We start from the raw sequence: 19706 nt of genomic DNA, 5'->3' as shown, positions 1-19706 counted from the left end.
CATTCTGAGCATACACACTTTTAAGTCTTTCATTTATATTAAAAATCATTTTTGACTACAGAGAAAATTTAGCACTACAAAAGCAATAATTATCTGTCCCTATTAAGCCAGAGCTAGATTCCCTCCCTCTCTCTCTCCCTGCCCAAAAGGTACCTAACAGAATTTTTGTGAACTCATACTGTAGGCCCGAAATTGCACTTATAAATATATCTAGTGATCTGTAGTTGCATGACTCAGTAGTCAAAGGTTAAGGTACTTAGGAAGGTGGCAGACCTGGCTAATAATTCGATATAAAACCAGAAACCTTCTGAGTGGTTGGACAGAGGCTGTATCTCCAAATTCAGCGCTGCTGTGACTGCTGCCAGAACACGATGCAGCCCTGTGATGCTCACCAAAGATGCTGACAACGGGAGAGATCCAAAAAGCTTAGGAGGGCTGAAAAATATGTATTATAACAAAATCTGTTTAAATACAGTTGTAATTTCCTAGGCAGTGGAAAATGACGTAACAGCTTGCTGCTGTTTAAAAGAGAGGGACCTTCCCTTTCCTTCCTCTTCCTCCTCTTTTCTCCTGTTTCCAGCAACACCCTCCCTTCCCCTGCCCTGGCACCAGAGCTTGTGGGATCCTTTCGTTGCCAGCTTAGCTCACTAGCCCAGAGGAAAAACATTCACGTCTTTCGGGGATTCAATTTCTGCTGCATCAGTGAGTTGAACTGCCCTGCAAAAGCACTGGGCAGTGGTTGGAAGTGGCTCGGGGTCAGTTGGGAGCTGCAGGACAGGGGAAAGAGCCTGGAAGCCAGAGCAAGAGCTGCTTCCTCAGGGCCAGCGTACGGTCCGACCAGCTCCCCGAACCCTGCCGTTTCCTACCCCAGGGGAAACTCTGGGGTGATCAGAATAGTTCCCGCCATGCGGAACAAACTTTTTGACCACAGGTAGTCTTGCAAAGAAGGATCTAGAAGACTGCCAATTGATGCTGGAGAAGTTAACGCTACAAATAAGGTAAAAGCGCAATAACTACAGTAGTCAAGTATAAGAGCCACTCTCCTAGTTTGTAGTGGAATTTTCCTGTAACTAGTGTATTTTAAATCGTGATTTCTCTAGGGTGTTCCCCTAAGAGACGTGCCTTGTCTCCCGGTCGGAGAAGGCCGAGGTAGGGTGCTAAGCCGCACCTGAGGCGACGAGAGCGCAGGGCCCTCTGCACCGCTGAAAGCTGTAAATATACAAAGAGGAGGAAAAAAAGTAAAAAAAAAAAAAAAAGCAAGGACTAACCCCAAACAATCAGTAATGATATAAAGCATATAGAATACATTTTATTTAAAAAAAAAGGGGGGGGGGGGAATTGATAGGAAAGGCGGCAGCCCGAGCCCGTCTCTCGGGGCAGCCCCGCAGTCCAGCCGCGACCCGGCCGCCCTGACCCGCGTCAGCGTCAGCGGCCGCTGCCCCCCGGCTCCGCCCGGCCCGGCCCGGCCGCCCGCTGCCCCCGGGCTCCGCCCGGCCCCGCCCTGCCGCCGTGTCATGGGCTCCCGCCGCCGGAGCATGCGCGGTGCCGGCCCAGTTTTTCCACCGCCCCCTCGCCCCTCATAGCGGCGACGCCGGGATCTGCTGCTCTTGCCACCGCCGCCGCTCTCCCTCCGTGCGTTGAGGTCCCTCCGCGAACGGCCTGGGTTGAGGTAAGAGGAGGGGGCTGTCGGCCTGCGACCGCCACCGGACTTCTTCCCCCTCTCCCCACCCCGGTTGCCCTGTGTGTGCGGGGCCCGGGGCGGCGCCGTTTCGCCTCGGCTCGGCCCGGCCGGCCGCGGGGGCGGGTGGGGGCTCGCGGCGGCGGCGGCAGCAGCGCTAACGGCTCCCGCCGGAGGCGAAGCGGCGCCGCCGGCACCATGGCGACGCCGTGGAGGGGCTGGGCGGGGGGCAGCGCGGCCGCCTCGGACCACCGGCGCCGCCGGGGAGAGTCGGCTCTGCCGAGAGCCGAGAAGCGATTTCGTTTTTCCGCCTGTGGAAGCGGCGCGTCCCTTCCCCTCTCCCCTCCCCTCGCCACCTCAGCGGCGGGGCGCCGCCGCACCGCCATGTCGCGCCGCGGCCGGGGCGGCCTCCGCCGCGGCCCGGCTCGGAGGGAGCCGCCGCCGCCTGTTGCTGCGCCGCCGCCGCGTTAGAAGCGCCCCCGCTCGTCCTGCCGGCGCTGAAAGCCAAGAGCGAACCGGCTGCGTGTGTGCTGGCCCGCTCTGGCTTCGGGCGGCCTGTGAATCAGGCTCCAGGGGTGGTTTTGATTCTTTGTTACGAGCCAGGCTCGTTTTTGGGGGGTGGTTTCTGGCTCCTCGTTCAGGCTCCTTGTAAGACCTTTCTCTCTCCGCTAGCTCCAGTGCGTTCGTGGGAAGGTTTGTAGGTGCTTGTAACGCCTTCTTTTTAGACCGATTTAGTATTGTTTTGGGGGTGGAATGGATGTCTTTCTGGGGAGCCTTTCTTCGGGTTGGAAGTGGAGGCAGCAGATTTTGGGGCTAAGTGCAAAATGAGAGCCACTGCTCTAAAGCTAATCAGACATGTATCAGAAGGGGGGGAAAAACAAACAAACCTCGGTTGTTCGTGGAGAACATGTCTTGCAAGACAATCTGCCCTATTCCTGATGTACTCTGCCTGACCTTCAGGCTGTTTTGTCCTGTCTCTCCTTTAAAGATGAATTTATAGTTCATTGGTTTCTAGCTATTCTGGAAGTCAAAGCCAGTGCTTAATAGAGGTACCAGTTTTACAGCCTGCAGTAATTTCTCCATATACCATAGTCATAAAACACATAAAATGCCTCCTTCTCCCCGTGGGCCCCCCCCCCCCCCTTTCCCCCAAGTCCTGCTGGCTGCTGCTCCTTTCAGAGATGGCAGTTGCTACATGCTGGTCAGCCTCAAAGTTCGGTTCTTAAACTGCATTTAGCTTTGTCATTTCAGACCTGGAAAATGCGTCTGAAAGCCTGTCTGCTTCCAGCTATGCCACTTTGTTGTGTTAGAGATTACTTCTGCCTCTAAAACTTCCTGCTGATAGCGTAAGGATATCACGAGTGCTGTATTTCCATGGGTTCCTCAGGCCGGTGATTGGTTACTCTCCTTTAGTAAATAAGACCTACTTAGTCAGAAGTGCTTACTGCTGCGTAGCAGCATTTCCAAGCCAAAGATGCACAGAAAAGTGGAGAAGGCTTTGCGGAAGAGTTTTGTGGGATTGCTAGCTGAATTAAGACTCCATCCTTTCTGCTCCACTCTTTTCTGTTTTCACTTCTGCTTTTCTACGCTTTCTAGGTTACTACGTGTGTTCTTTACAAGATTTAGGAGTGTATGAATGATCAAAGCAAATGATTCTATAGATCAAGGCAAATAACTGTAGATTTTTGAGAGGAAAGGAAGCTAATGACTCCTTTTTTGTGGTAGCTCCCTTTGCTAGCTTCTGTCTAAGGCTGTTTCAGGGTCTGTTTAAACTCTTATTTATACTGTGGATAACATGAGGTACAAGTCATAGACAGATTGTTCCCAAGATTACTGGTGGTCTCTTATGGTGAAAATGGCTATCAAATGGTTACATTCTAAACTAAATACACTGTTTTTTGTCGTCTTAAATACGTATGTGACCTGTAATTAGCTAAAGGAAGTTAAGTGTTAAAACTGCTGGTGCAGAAATGGAAAATACTCCTTTTTGACATAAAAGCAACAAAGATACATACTCACTAAATGTAATTACAGTGGTGACAGTTATTCTAGCTATTTATTTAGAAACTCACTTATAGTAACCATTAAGATTATAGCCAGGAAGCTAAGAGCAGCTCCTCAGTAATGTTGACGAATGCTTGTATTTTGCGAACTTCCAGCAGAGGAGACAAGGTGGCCTATATGACTGTAAAACAGCAGGATAAACTCCTGGAATATTTTCTTAAATGATCAGAGAACAAATGCAGGTTTAGCTTTGGTAGTGCTCTCCTACAGGAAGTACCACGCTCCTCTTGGTAAATTAGAAAAAGATATGGCCCTCTGTGACAAACATGACCAGGAATCGCAGTGTGGAGTGAAAGTGGCACGTGGAGGAAAAATTAAAGCTGATGGAGGAGGAGATGTAACTAGATTGTGGAAACTGGGACCACAACTCAACAGACCTTGTGCTGTTCTCTGCCTAGCATATGAAGTCGTTAGCTCACTCTGAGCAGAACTCTTTCCCTTCCCTTCCCTCATCACCCTAAAGCAGGGTGACTTTGCCATCCGTGGGGAGCAAGCCTTCGCAGTGCCAGGGACTATGCTAATTTTGAAAGACTGTGTCAGTGCTTGAACCTGTAGTTTAAATTTGCTAGCACAGATGTAGCTTAGAAGTAATTGTGTGTCTGGTGTTGTGGATGGTTTTAGAGATAGCGGCAGCAGAATGCCAAGTCTGGAGGACTGCTTACCCGAGTGACGGTTTCATTGGACTTGGGCTTGCACTTGCTGTTATCTGTTTTGGATGAGTCAAAACAAGTGACCGTTTCATGTCAACGCTGGCTTAAAACAGAATTAAAAAAAAAAAAAAAACAAAACCAAAAAACAGTTTAAAGCGAGTGCTTAATTTATAGTTGAGACCTGGAAGCTCTTTGTGTTTGGTTTAGTTTCAACAGTTTGACAAAGGCATCAGTCACGATTAGCTCGTACAGCATAACAGGCCATGTGTGCACAGTTTATCAAATCAGTATCTCTGTCAGATTTTTGGCACTTTTTCATGTTCTGATTGCAGTCTGACATGATACTGGAGCTGTCAGTTTGCTGAACAAGTGGAAATGTTGTTGATGACCTTAGTATGATGAGAAGAAATGTCTACTGTATTAACTGCAGTGTTGCGTTAGGCATAAGTTCATGGAAAAAAAACTGATTAGCTATGCGTAGATAAGCTCACAAATTTATATAGTAGTCACTTTCAGTCTGGAGTTATTTCTAAATTGTTATGCAAATAAGGATCTATAAACTAGTCATTGAGTGACAAAATTAATCCCAAAACTGGAAGCCTTTAATAGGGCTGCTGTTAACTTCATTCTCAGTACCTCATCTAACTTGCAAAAACTGTCTTTTGTCTTCTTCAATTTTTCCCCCTCAAACTTAAATGTTTGCTAGTGTGAGATGAAACGTTTTATTGCTCTTGTGCAATGAATTGCTCTTCTGTTGACCTCAGCAAGAATGTGAGGGAGGGAGTTCATGAAAATAGTTTCCAAAGCTTCGGTTAGTTAGCCCTAGCAGAACTGAGTGTCAGTTTGGTGCCTTAGAGGATCACGTGAAGTTGTGCGGGGTGTTCTCCCCCACTTCCTGTTGTGTTGCCACAGGACTTTCCCAGCATCACATGAAAGCCAGGCTGAAGTCTCCTTGTATTTTGAAACTCTCCACTGGCTGAGTCTGGCTGGTTTATGGTTTCTTTCTAAAACTTGTATGGTACAGATGGATACTGGAAGCCAGTTGTCTTTATTAACTTAATGAAACTTCAGAACCCATGCAAATGTTTAGAAAGTTTGGATGACAGTATGAAAGCTTCCACAGTTGTATACAAAATACCCCTCTGCTTACAAGGAGGGGTATGATGAGATTTCCTGTTACACCTCATCGTCGTTGCATTCTGGCTTCTTGAAGTTTTTCTTTGCGTTACTTCTGTTGGAACACAGTTCACCTGTATAGGCTTTCTTCATAGTTGAGATCTAAGCCTTGACAACACTGAGTGTAGTAAATAAACTCCATCAAGACTACCTCTTTAATCTGTTATCCACAACAGCTTTTCTATAATAGGCTTTATCTACAGTGCTGGGTATTTGTAGTCCTAAGACTTGCAGGACACGGATCAGCTGAGGATTTCACAAATTGCTAATTTAATGCTTTGTGTCTTTTTTTTTTTTTTTAAGTTGCAATACTGAGTAAATGCATCTGACCTTTTTGTTTGTTTGCTTTTCTTTTTCTCCTTTTACCTCCAGTGAGATTGCATCAAAATGTCTCTTTACCCTTCCCTGGAAGATCTGAAGGTGGACAAAGTTATTCAGGTACGGTAAAATGTAATAAGCTTTCATGAGATGGGCTTTAATGACCATAGTAGATCTAATGACTTTTAACATAGAGGAATGTTAGAGGGATTGGAGGGATCCCATAGAGGGATTTCTGATGCAGGTAGGAATTCTTGTTTTGCCGCTGCACCCTGAAAGAAGGAAACCAAACTGTGGTTTTGTATAATATGGTTGATGCTTATTTCACCACTGTTGGATATATTCATTTTGTTTTGCTAACTTAGGCAGTTCTTTAATGTGTTGATACGTGTGCCTTGTTTTTTTTATGTGATCTTAACTGACAAACGTGAATAATCTCTTCTCATGCTATAGGGCAACTCTGAAGTGATGAATAGGCGCTGGCTGAACTAGTAAGCTTGCTGGTTCTCGTTCTTGGTGTTCAAACCTGTGGCAGAAAGCTTTCATGATAATTTGAGCTCAGAAACCAGTACTGCCTCTCTTAACACCATAGGGAATCCACACTTTTCCTTTGGCTACTTTACGATAGTGACCAGCTCTCAAGATACTTCAGGTATCAGGTATTCAGTACAAGATACTTCAGGCAGAGTGTTGCCAGCAGGTCGAGGGAGGTGATCCTGCCCCTCTATTCAGCCCTGGTGAGGCCTCACCTGGAGTACTGTGTCCAGTTCTGGGCTCCCCAGTACAAGAGAGACATGGCACTCCTGGAGAGAGTCCAGCGGAGGGCTACCAAGATGATTAGAGGGCTGGAGCATCTCTCCTATGAAGAAAGACTGCGAGAGCTGGGCCTGTTCAGCCTGGAGAAGAGAAGATTGAGAGGGGATCTCATCAACGTGTACAAGTATCTGAAGGGGGAGTGTCAAGAGGATGAGGCCAGCCTCTTCTCCGTGGTGCCCAGCAACAGGACAAGAGGCAATGGGCAGAAACTGAACCACAGGAAGTTCCATCTGAACCTGAGAAAAAACTTCTTCACTGTGAGGGTGACAGAGCATTGGAACAGGTTGCCCAGAGGGGTGTGGAGTCTCCTTTGCTGGAGATATTCAAAACCCGTCTGGATGTGATCCTGGGCAATATGCTCTAGGTGACCCTGCTTGAGCAGGGAGGTTGGACGAGATGATCTCCAGAGGTCCCTTCCAACCTAAACGATTCTGTGATTCTGTGATTCTGTTATTGCATCTGTGTAAACACCTTTTTGCATAAGAGCATTGGTAGCCTTATTATTAGGCAAGATGAGGATAAAAACAATGTTTATCAAACCAAGTAATGAAAGATACTTTAATGAATAAAAATTCTACAAGAAACTTGACTTGAAAGAAAGGACTCCCCTTAACTTCTTCAGCATGTTCCCTGATTTCCACTCTCTTAATCATAAACTGGATTCGTTCTCTGTTTAAACAACAAAAATGAGTTATGCTCGGTTTTAAGGGGACTATTACTTCTGTCCTTTCCCTTGTCATTGGGAAGCGAGCAAACAAACTGCACAGAACAGAGCCTGTTAACCTTTCTTTGCTGTCCCACAGTAGAGTGCCTTAGCCTCACCTATTACGTGTGAGGTGGGAGTCTGGCAGTGGTAGGCACTGTGCTGGTGGTGTTAGCTCCCTTGCATTATCTTTCGAAAGTCGTCTTACTGTGGTCAGGTAACACTGACTAAACTAAAAAAGCAGGCTGGAGCCAAGAATATGCTCTTTCAGTCTTTTAAAAACCAACTGTTACTGTTCACATGTTACAATGAAAAATATTAAATGCAGTCGTTCTACTAAACTCTTGTTACTGCTGAATGAAGACGTGATGAAGGGCAAAGAGGGTATTGATGCTGCGTCTTTTAAACGTTAAACTGTAGATTTATGTTGTGTCACTTTATAGAGCAGGGATTCATCTTGTATATTTTGCCCATGCTCTCAGCAGGGCCTATTAACTTGGGCAGAATTTTGTGTTCATGTTGCTACATCTTTGTGAGCTCCGTTGTGGTCTTTCACAGACAAATGAGAGTAAGCCCTGAGAGGTTTTCATAGGGAGCAGGACAAATTATTGTGTTAATTGAGTTTTATCCTCAGTGATACTGTAATCTCAAAGATCATTTTTCAATAAAATTCTTCATGCTGGACATATACTTGCTGTCATACTTAAAGAAGACTGTCCAGTCAAAATTTAATATAGGATTTCAGGGAAGCTCTACCACTTAAACAGGGTATCAAGCTAGACAGTCTGTAAGGAGATTCATGCAGGGGGTGGGACAGAAAGGAGAAGTCAGGAGCACTCGGTTACAGATACCTGGTGAAAAGACTTGGATGTTCTTTTGCTTTGATGATGGCAGTAATGCTTGCCCTTGAGCAGCTATGTGACAGCATCTCACTTTATTAGGAGGAACTAGGCTGTGTAGAAGGTATAGCTGTGACAGAGAGGAAGTAAAACGTTGTTGCTGAATGTCATTATTTCAAGGAACTGTTCCAGTGCAATGCGGTTTTTGGTAGCAAAGGCTAAATTATGTCTTCCATGTAAGTGCAATGTAAAGATGCCATCTTCTTAAATACAGCTGATGGAATTTTTGTGGGAGGGGGAAGGGTGCAGAGATTAAGTCTCTAATCACAACAAATGAATGAGATTAAAAGAATTGCTGGTTAAACTAGAAGGACTTGTCATATTAAATATTCTAAGCTATTTCTGCTGTCCACCATTCAAGCTGGAGGCTTTCCTTCTAAATGCCTTTGATATTGGTAAATAATGAGTCACTTTTGTTCTAAAACTTCTTTCTAAAAACAACTTCCTTGAGAGAAGAGAACTCTAAGTCTACTATTTTTAAGCGTTATTTCGTTAAAAGCACTGAGTAATTTTGACCATCGTGTTGAATTAGGTGATTCATGTATCCTGTTCAGCATAATGTTTCACCTCTGCGTTTAGTGGTGGTCTCTTCCCTCCCCCCTCCTGCCCCGCCCCTCCCGAGCCATTCAACTATGGTAAGGATCCTGGAGTAGCTATTTTCATCACAGTTAATAAGCCTGTGAGATATAGGTTTTCCACTGGTTATAAGTAAGGGCCCAAAGGGGATAGCTGACATATTGTGAAAAGGAAGGAAATAGGCCTACTTTAATGATTTCTCTTACACTGTGAGTAAATAAGAAATGCACAAACTTCTAAACCTAGTGTGCTTGCTGTGAAGTTGGGCATTTGGAAACTTCTCTAGGAAAAAAAATTCTTACAAGCAATAAGGGACTATGACAGATGAACTTATGAATAGTCCCTGCCAATTGCAAAGATATACACCTGTGACCCAGCTGAAGGAAAAAAAAATTACAAACACTCTGCAAGAGGTCATACTATAAAATGTAATTCACTTTTAATAAAGTTTTGTCAACCTAGTTTAACGTGTCTTTTAAGGAGATCTCTCTAACTTAATAATGAAACCCGAACTCTGACAGTAAAGTCTTTCTGCATTACTGTAGTCTCTTTTCTGAGGAATGTAGTTGAACTACTTCAGTAGATCAATACGATGTGCTGCAGTAGCATTGAAGTTATTTATTTCAAAGAAAAAGGTTGACTTCAGAGCTCCAAGATAAATGCTAACTAACATTTTTAAAAAAAAAAAGATACTTTGTCTCCTGGCTTCATAATAAAGGTTTCGTAGGTGTATATATATATATTTTTTTTTTAAACAAGATAATGCATATAGGTTTCCTTGCTCTTAGGCTCAGACTGCCTTTTCTTCAAACCCAGCTAATCCAGCGATCTTGTCTGAAGCCCCTACTCCTATTCCTCATGATGGAGGTAAGCTTATGTACTATATAGTATCCTAAATGTTTTGGAAAACAGTTTAAAAAAAACTGAAGTTCCAGTACAATCAAAAGTATTTATGAAAGTATAACTTATATACTTGGTTTACAAAGGGTGAGACAGTGCTCTTTTTGGAAATACCAAAAAAATAATAAATACCCACAATGGGGGAGCCATAGAATTCACAAAATGGTGTTTACTTCGTAAAGCAAGTTTTGGCAAACAGTCACCAAGCTCCTAACTTGTGGAAACCTTTTCCAAGTGAGCCTAGCATAACAAGATTCACTGCCTGTACCATTTGAGTTCTCCTTAACTCTTACCTCCAACACTTAGATCTCCTTATCACCTGTGTGTTTAAGCTTTAGCAAACGGTGTGAGTTTGAATGTCATTCCTCTCCCCGCCCAAATATATGAGCTGTCTTAGGAACAAACAAATACAAATCTAGGGTCAAGGGAGAAGTACTCAGGAAAGTGAAACTTAATATTGTCCCACTAGCAGCATAAAACTTCCTGCAGGTGTCTTGAAATCAGTGAGTATGGTATAAAATCCATCAGATTTAAAGCTGTATGACTCTTACTCTATTTCATTTCTCTTCTTTTTCTTCCATGCATACGTACGTATACAAACTAAGCTTACAAAAGTGTCCAGTGGCTCTTTGAGGTGCACAGATATGTTTGGGGTCAGAAATCTGGGCTAGTAAGTCACACTTAGTCTGAACGGTCTGAAATATCTCACCAACATGACCAGTAACTGTGCTGGAACAGCTATGCTTCTCCACAATGCTGTCCTGCACTTAGCAGAAGAGCACAGTATGTAGGTTCCCCCGTCACACACACGTGCTTTTCTCCATGCTGTGCCTTCATACAGTCCTTAATATTTCCTATATTCTCCAATAGTTCCCCACCAATTGCCCAAAAACTTTGGAGGAAGGGCATATGTCTTCATAGACTGGAGCACATCCTTGCCTTTGGATCTCATGACCATGTGTCTACTGTTGTTTATGCTATTAAGGATGTAACTTGGAAGTTCCCTGTAAGTTTAGGGTGTTTTTTTCTTTAAGGTAAAAAGAGCTACATGTCTTGTTACTTTTTTAAACTGGGGTAGAATAACAGTCCTGAATTAAGTGGATCTTTCAGCAGAATTTTCAAAATTACATATGTGACAGTATCACGAGACTTGTCAAAATAGTATGTGAAAGCAATAGAGCAAATTTGTTCTATTAAACCAATGATTATATTGACAATGTTGTGGGCTTTTTCCCTCCTGTAGGCTTATATCCAAGACTGTATCCAGAACTTTCTCAGTACATGGGCCTGAGCCTCAATGAAGAAGAAGTGCAGAGAAACTTGCCAGTGGCAGCAGCTGATCAGTCACAGGGTGTAGGTACCAGTCAAAGGTGTTTTAGTAAACAAAAACATAAAGACTAAAGGTATACCTACAATTCTAGATAGTAGACTACTATTTGTAGTAAGTATTTAATTGATAAATGAATTTTTTTTAAGTAATAGTGTCTATTTTCTCTGGTGTTTAAAAACTGAGCACTGTATATTTCCAATTTTGGGGGAAGGGAATAAAACTGGTATCATGATTTAATTTGTGTTTTTTCAATATTGTTTGGTATGAACAGACACGTAGCTGTTTGCAAAAGTTGAAACTAAACTGTCTGGCTGTTTTGTTTCAATCAGCAGCTGGTATCACGACCTTCTACTAATTACATGGTAGCTCCAGTGACTGGAAATGATATTGGAATTCGCAGAGCAGAAATTAAGCAAGGCATCCGGGAAGCAATTTTGTGTAAGGATCAAGATGGCAAAATTGGACTTCGCCTTAAGTCTGTTGACAATGTAAGTATAGGAGGTTGATTTTTTTTTTTTTTTTTTGCTTGTGCAACTCTTACTAATCACTACTAATTGATTTCAGTAGTATGTGCTAGATAGTTTGACTGTATAAGTTTACTTATCCATTATCATTATCCATACTTACAGTAAATCATAAATCTTACAGTAAATCATAAATGTAGAGGGCTTAAGCTGTTTAGACTTGCTGCTGTAAATTTAGATCCAATTTCTACTTTCATATATTGTAACACCTGAGAACTATGTAATGTGTTTTCTACTCTGAAGTATGAAATTGTCCTTGCACAGCTGCTACGATGCTTGTTAGCAGTTCAAGACTTCTGCCTCTAGCTTCTTGAAAGCTTTGGATGATGCAGTTCAGCAGTAAGCAGGGAAGTACCTGTACCTTGCTTTCTATTGTTCCAATGTATTACGGATGAGAAAAGGATAGTAAAAGTATCCTCTTCTCAAAGTATAAAGAGTGATTACAGAGTAGGCTTTTTCTGCATTCATGGTAAAGGAAATAAGCTGCAAGAAGATTCTTAAACTGCTCTGGAGCTTTTCTGTTTTGAGACCTCTTGATTCTCCATGTGGAAAAATGCTACTTTTCTTTTTTTTCTTCACAGACCATTTAATCTCAACAGCAAAAAAGAAAACTTGTATTCAAAACATGTTTCAATATAGTCTTAAAGTCCTTCCGTAGTCCTCCTAACATAGGAAATGCTAGGGATTTCCTAGATATTGTAATTCTCTCCCTACATGGGGTAAGGAGAGGAGTATTGACATTTTTTACATGGTGTGCTTTACTTGTGGTTTTTGGGGTACCTCTACCAGAAATAATATTTAGCACCTTGTTATTAATAGAGGTGCTAGCAAATCATAAGCAATATGCAGCTGAAAACTAATGGGGTTGAGAAAGGAACTCTGTGGCAGGTTTTCTTGCTCTAGCACTGCTGATGTATTTCTTCAAATATAGACTTTGTGATGCCTTAGAAAGGAATTCTTAGTTAAATGCGCAAGCAGATCTTATTAAACTTATCAGTACTTCCTTGATCCAGTTGTTCAGGCTTCTTGTTAAAACAGAATAGTACTTACCCCTTCAAATAAACACCAGCAAAATATTAAATATTTTTTCCTAACTTTATTTCAGCTTTAATCATCCCTCATGGCCTTTTAGGGACATCTAGGAATGGAGACTAAAGTTTCAAAGTGCATCTTAAAGAAATGTGATTAACAAGTCCTTTTGTCCATTTGTTTGGTATTACGTAGGTAATAGGGAAACTCTAAAGGGCTATGTGTTCTGTTACTGACTTTCATCTTTAAGGAAGATTGTTTTTTTTTTTTCTTTATTTGCCCTTTTTTCTTTTGTAGGGTATATTTGTCCAGTTAGTACAGGCAAACTCTCCAGCATCTCTAGCTGGTCTGCGATTTGGGGACCAAGTTCTGCAGATCAATGGTGAAAACTGTGCAGGATGGAGTTCTGATAAAGCACATAAAGTTCTGAAACAGGCCTCTGGAGAGAGAATTTCAGTGATCATTCGGGACAGGTAAAACTAACCACAGATACAGAAAGTGGTTGTTATCCATGTAAGAGTAATTCTGTGAGGTTTGGTCTCTCTTCACTGGAGAAGCACTGCAGGCATTACAAAATCTGTCTGCGTAACATTTCTGGGGAACTTTATTAAAGTTCTTTCATAGGTGACTGTAGAAATAATTATTAACCTATAAACTTCAATGTAAATGTTCTGCCTGGACATGTTGAGGCCTAACCTCTTTGAGGGAAATTAATGAATGCTAGCACAAGCCAAATTTAAGTTCTGAATTCAAGAATTGTGCTCTTTCTGACATAACTTGACTATTACTCATAACGATGGTAAAAACAATAAAAGATGTACTAATATATTGAATATTTTGGTACTAAGTTTAAATCTTCCTTTGCATTTGTGTTTAGGCATGGTAAGTTTCTTGTGGACTTTACTTACATATGAATTTATGCCAGCTTCACTGAAAGTAAGCTTGAGGATTCAATACAAATTTTTGTTACTAGACATGCGCATGTAGCTGTATGTAATCATAATCTGACAAAATCAACATAAAGTCTGTAGGCTGTGAGAAGACAGAGGATATGATTTGACTAAGTACATGTCTTCAGAAGTTGGTTGTTTTGTTTTCCCCAGCGTTTGTTCTTCTTTAAGAACGCAGCTTGACCCAATGGAGTAAGATTACTAGCATACTGCTTCTGTCATGTATTAAATCAAAGTACTGTGGCCAGTAGATGCACTGTTCCGCCTGCCACCTCTTCTTCCTCCCAATCTCTTGCTGGATTTAGCAGCTTAAGACACAACCTCAGGGTTTTGTGTTTATAAGGCAGTGGTAATGTTGACGGGGAAGCCTTGATCTCCAGAGTCCTGTGGTCTATCTAAAGCTGCCTGCACTATTTTAGCTACTGTCTAACGTTGGTAGACAAAACTTGCATTTTAATGGACCACTTTTATTTTTAATATCTATGGAGGGTGGAATATGGGTAGAATAGAGTTAGAAGCAAGTTTACATACCCATGTAATGTGACTTCAGACTGGAAATAAGAGGTCAAAGTAGAGAATACTTGCTCAACTGCTATGAAAAGTAGTAGATGTACGAGTGTTACAATGCAATTCCTTTTTGTAGGTCAAAGATACTGAAACAGTGTTTAGTTCTTTCTGTGGTTTAGTAGACTGGAAACATGTTCTTGTGTTTTGAGTGTCTGTCTTTCTCACAGGCCTTTTGAACGAATTATTACGATGCATAAAGACAGTACAGGGCATGTTGGTTTCATATTCAAGAATGGAAAAATAACCTCAATAGTGAAAGACAGTTCTGCTGCAAGAAATGGACTTCTTACAGAGCACAATATCTGTGAAATTAATGGCCAGAACGTAATTGGCTTGAAGGTAAAATAAGTAGCATGTGGTGGTGTGTGTGTGGGGGGGGGGGGGGGGGGGTGTGGGAGGGGGGAAGTACGCAAAAGGATTAGAACATAATGCTGAACATTTATAAAATTACCTCTCATGACTTCTATTTATTAATATATTTGATTAGAGAGACAAATTTTTGTGAGGTTTTTTAGCAGTTTTATATCTATAGGTAGAACAACTCATTCTCTCTTTGTCTCTATTAGGTTGACCCTCAGTGTTTCTTTAGTCTGGCTTTGTCATAAACCTAAAGCACAAAGCTTCCCTCTGCCCCTCTCCCTGAATGCCTTTGTCAAATTGCAGTAGACATTTTGTCTATGTATGTATGCCTTATTCAATCAGGATGCAAGATAAAACCAAACATCTGTGAAGTTATCAGTACTGCAGGTTCAATGACTTGCCCTGAAGGTTAAATATTCTGGACAAGGAGTTGTGGATCTTTGAAATTGTATAAACCTGTCTAGAAAAAGCTCCCTAACTGCTGCTGTGTTTGATCATCTTGGGTGATGTTGCTCATGTGACTTCTTGTTCAATAACAGGACCCCCAGATAGCAGACATCTTGGCAACAGCTGGGAACGTAGTGACCATTACCATCATGCCTTCCAGTATTTATGAGTATATAATAAAGAGGTGGGTAGTAAACAAAGCAGTCATGGTGTTCATTATAATGAAGTTGATGTTTAGGTAGTCCTATTCCTCCCTTCCCCTCCACCCCCTGTGTTAAATAAAATTTAAGTAGGTCTTGTCATGAGTACAAACTTAATATAAAGGTTGGATAAGAGAAAAGTATGAATTTATTTTATGGGTTTACTGACTAGTGTGTTTGGTTTAGTTTTTAAACTGTTCATGTGTTAGCAACACTTGTCTGCTTTTTCTTCTCTTGAAGAACCTAACCAGTTCTAAATATAAATTGACTAAACTTGAGTCTGTAAGAAGTTCTGAAATATATGGAAAACAAGTATTTGTTACCTTGTAACTAAACGTTATTTCTAATGCAGTTAACTCTGACAGAAGCGTAATTCTTGGCAGGGCATAGGGGGATTTTTAATTCTTGGATAGCACTAGCTAGCTTTCTGTAGCTAAATCTCTTGCAAAATTACAGGTTTCAAGTTAGGAAGAATTAATGCTGTAGCTTTTTTGAGTGCTTTGGGGGTATAGTAAGAAACTCCCCTGCCCTCTCATGGTATGTTCTTTTCATTAAAATTAAAAGTCTAGACTACCACCATTCTCCCCCCTACTGGTGACACCATATTGCTTGCACAAGTGTACACACCCTGAAAGCTGTTTATATTACAACTCAGTTGCTATTAAAGATGCTGAATATTGGGGGCTTCTGTCTTGTATGTGCAATTTGATGGGGCTTTTCTATCTCAATGTAATTGTTGCTAAAAATAGTGGAGCTCACTTTATTAGAGCTAGCAATGATAAAGATGCACTGATTAGAAGTTTTAACAAAGTTAATCTTTGTCATACAAAACGGAATGCCTTTTCCTTTTCTTTAGGATGGCAACTAGCATTATGAAAAGCCTGATGGATCACTCTGTTCCTGAAGTCTGAACTTTGTGTGTACGCATATATACATATATATATATATATATATATATGTGTATGTATAATGAGAATTCCACTAAACTTGGGCTATTATACTCAGTGATTTCTTTCTTCTGCACATGAGCCTTTCTGGAGGCCCAGAGAAGATATGCTGCATCAAACATTTGCATCTGTTATGGCTGGGAATGTTACAGTTCAACATGTTATCTTGTTTCTTCACAGACTGTAAAACTTGTAGCCTTATATGCTTGACAAATGTGAAATTCCAATTGTTATGACTTCTTGTAATAGGTCTCTTAGTTTACTACTACTATAAGCCATTGCAACTAAAGGAACCAGCTATCACTTGCAAAGTTATGTATTGTTACTTACAACCTAGAACAATGCTGTGCTTTGTATGTTTCAGACAAAACAAGTATTTTTATCACTTTGTTTGCAACAGTAGATTTGAAATAGCATATTAGAAATATGGCTAGTACTAGTTTGTTTTTGTTCTAGTAGATTCAGTTTACACAAGAATGCCACCTAAGCTGCATATAGCTAATGACATTCAGTAAGTAAGCATATTAAAATAAAAGTAGTGTACAGATGTACTCAAATCTTTTTATTACTTAATAAAAATTGTAACTAATCTGTTTAATCTCTTGCCTTAACCATGTTCTTACAGATTCAGAAATAACCAAATAAATGACTGAAACTCTAGAATGCTGTATGTGCCTCTTAACAAAAAAATCTGTCTTTGCTCACATAATTAAGATGAGGTTTTCACCAACAGCAACGAGCTAAGAAATATAGTTTGAGATCACTTTCTAAATAAGCTTGTCACATTTGGAGAAGCCCTTCAAATACATCAAAAGCAAAAGGAAGACTAGGGAAAACATGGGCCTGCTGCTGAACGGGGTGGATGCCCTGGTGATGAAGAATAGAGAGAAGGCGGAGTTGCTGAATGCTTTCTTTGCTTCAGTCTTCACTGCTAAGGCCAGTCCTCAGGATTTCCAGACCCTGGGGCCAAAAGAGAGAGAGTTTGGAGAAAGGAAGACTCTCCCTTGGTGGAGGAGGATCAGGTTAGAGATCGTTTGTGCAAACCTGACAGCCATAAATCAATGGGCCCTGATAGGATGCAGCCACAAGTGCTGAGGGAGCAGCATGTTTATTGCTAGGCCACTCTCCATCCTCTTTGAAAGGTCCTGGAGATCAGGAGAGGTGGCTGAGGACTGGAAGAAAGCCAGTGTCACCCCAGGCTTCCAAAAGGGCAAGAAGGAGGAGCCAGGGACCTACAGGCCTGTCAGCCTCCCCTCCATCCCTGGAAAGGTGATGGAACAGCTCATCCGGCAGGTCATCCCTAAGCATGTGGAGGACAAGAAGGTGATCAGGAGTAGTCAGCATGGATTCCCCAAAGGGAAATCATGCTTGACCAATCTGATAGCCTTCTCTGATGGGATGACAGGCTGGGGAGAGGAGGGGAGAGCAGTGGATGTCGTCTCCCTGGACTTCAGCAAGGCTTTGGACACTGTCTCCCATCACATCCTCCTAGGCAAGCTCAGGAAGTGTGGGTTGGAGGAGTGGAGGGGGAGGTGGATTGAGAACTGGCTGGATGGCCAAGTTTGAGGGTTGTGGTCAGTGGCGCAGAGTCAAGTTGGAGGCCTGTGGCTAGTGGTGTCCCCCAGGGGTCAGTCCTGTTCAATGTATTCATCAATGACCTGGAGGAAGGCACAGAGTGCACCCTCAGCAAGTTTGCGGATGATCCTAAACTGGGGGGAGTGGCTGACACACCAGAAGGCTGTGCTGCCATTCAGAGGGACCTGGAGAGGCTGGAGAGGTGGGCGGAGAGGAACCTCGTGAAGTCCCACAAAGGCAAGTGCAGGGTCCTGCACCTAGGGAGGAATAACCCCATGCAGCAGTACAGCTGCTGGCAAGCAGCTCTGCAGAGAAGGACCTGGGAGTGCTGGTGGACAAGTTAAGCATGAGCCAGTAGTGTGCCCTTGTGGCCAAGAAGGCCAATGGTCTCCTGGGGTGCATGAGGCAGAGTGTTGCCAGCAGGTGGAGGGAGGTGACCCTCCCCCTCTCCTCAGCCCTGGTGAGGCCCCCCCCCCCGGAGTCCTGTGTCCAGTTCTGGGCTTCCCAGTACAAGAGAGAGACATGGCACTGCTGGAGAGAGTCCAGCGGAGGGCTACCAAGATATGAGGGGACTGGAGCCTCTCTCCTATGAAGAAAGGCTGAGAGAGAGAGAGAGAGCTGGGCCTGTTCAGTCTGGAGAAGAGAAGACTGAGAGGGGAATCTTATCAATGTGTACAAATATGTGAAGGCAGGGTGTCAAGAGGGTTGGGGGGGGGGCAGTTGCTTCTCTGTGGTGCCCAGTGACAGGACAAGAGGCAACGGGCAGAAACTGAACCACAGGCAGTGTCAGCTGAATCTGAGGAAAAAGTTCTTTACTGTGAGGGTGACAGAGCACTGGAACAGGTTGCCCAGAGAGGTTGTGGCGTCTCCTTCCCTGAGATAGATGGTTAAAAACCCACCTGGGTGCGATCCTGGGCAATATGCTCTAGATGACCCTGCTTGAGGAGGGAGGTTGGACTAGATGATCTCCAGAGCTCCCTTCTAACCTCAACCATGTGATTACAGTGTTAAGATCTTAAAGTCAGTCAGTCTATCATTTTAACAAATTTCAAAAATATATTCTTTCTTAGCTCTTTTATGTGTTCAACAACATACACTAACTGTGTAGTTGCAACTTTATTATATAATTGCTTGCCAGGTGGGGCAACTGAGACTTTAAGAAGTGATGTAAAGTTAAATACCAGTTTTGGTGAGTTCTTTTTAACGCTGTGTTATCTATGATTCCCGAGCTCTAATTTTTCTTACATTGCCAGGCCAAATTCATAGCACATAGTTCTAGCTTATAAGTGTTCATGTGTGCATGCATGAAATGAGTTCAACTGTTTTCTTCTGAACTAACATGGATCCTGAATTGGAGTGGGGAAGATGGCACCTTATTCCCTTGAACTATTCCACTTGCTTATCCCCTTGAACTGAAGTACCACTTCAAAGGATGATTTAGAAGCTCAAATAATAAAAAGTTAGTTGCATACTCTGCAATGTGACCTAAACAGTTTCCTAATTAGCTGTCTTCATTTTTTAAATAAATTTTAAAAAGTAGCTACTGGGGCTAGGTTGGGAATTTCAGTTCTATATTAGAGCTGCAGAACCACACTCAGCTCTCTTCCTCAGTGAGCTGCATATTCAGTATTGTTTTCTATTCTAGTGAAAAGGACTGAAGTTGGCTTCTTGTTTCTCAAGTGAATTTCTGTTAGGGTTTATGCCTAGTAGTGTATCACCTGTCTCCTCACACTGCTACTCAGTTGTAGTGATGATCAAATTTAAAGTGCCTTTCAGGATAATGGGGTCTTCTAGATACTAAATGACTGACTGACTTACCCCTGGAACCCTTAAGGCAAGAAGCAGTTACTGGCAGTAGTTGGTGATTTCATTTAGAGTGGCTGTGATTTCTACCTTACTGAAGGTAGGACCTGTGGCACATGAGGGCTTTTTTAGCTATGAAATACTGCTCTCTCCAGCTTTTACTTAGGAGTACACTATGAAGCATGGGCCAGGCC

The 19706-nt window shown here is 42.5% G+C and overlaps 1 protein-coding gene across 3 annotated transcripts; it reads left to right on the top strand.

The window, feature by feature from the left end:
- The first annotated feature begins 1530 nt into the window (after positions 1–1530).
- SDCBP (syndecan binding protein) lies at positions 1531–16797 on the top strand. 3 transcript variants are annotated; one of them, XM_068932647.1, is made up of 9 exons: positions 1531–1669; positions 5941–6006; positions 9669–9747; positions 11024–11133; positions 11443–11598; positions 12961–13136; positions 14348–14519; positions 15080–15171; positions 16044–16797. In XM_068932647.1, exons 2-9 carry the CDS (start codon positions 5956–5958, stop codon positions 16096–16098), a joined length of 891 nt encoding a protein of 296 aa, XP_068788748.1. In that variant the 5' UTR covers positions 1531–1669; positions 5941–5955; the 3' UTR covers positions 16099–16797. The 3 variants fall into 3 exon arrangements, with proteins under 3 accessions (XP_068788748.1, XP_068788747.1, XP_009671819.2); XM_068932646.1 differs by having other exon boundaries at positions 11440–11598; XM_009673524.2 differs by lacking the exon at positions 1531–1669 and adding an exon at positions 2349–2371 and having other exon boundaries at positions 11440–11598.
- Positions 16798–19706: the final 2909 nt, after the last annotated feature.

This window comes from Struthio camelus, chromosome 2 (genome assembly GCF_040807025.1).
Source record: "Struthio camelus isolate bStrCam1 chromosome 2, bStrCam1.hap1, whole genome shotgun sequence".
Classification (NCBI taxonomy): Eukaryota; Metazoa; Chordata; class Aves; order Struthioniformes; family Struthionidae; genus Struthio; species Struthio camelus.
Note: the sequence above shows the minus strand (reverse complement) of the source record. Positions and strands in the feature narration are given on the sequence as shown.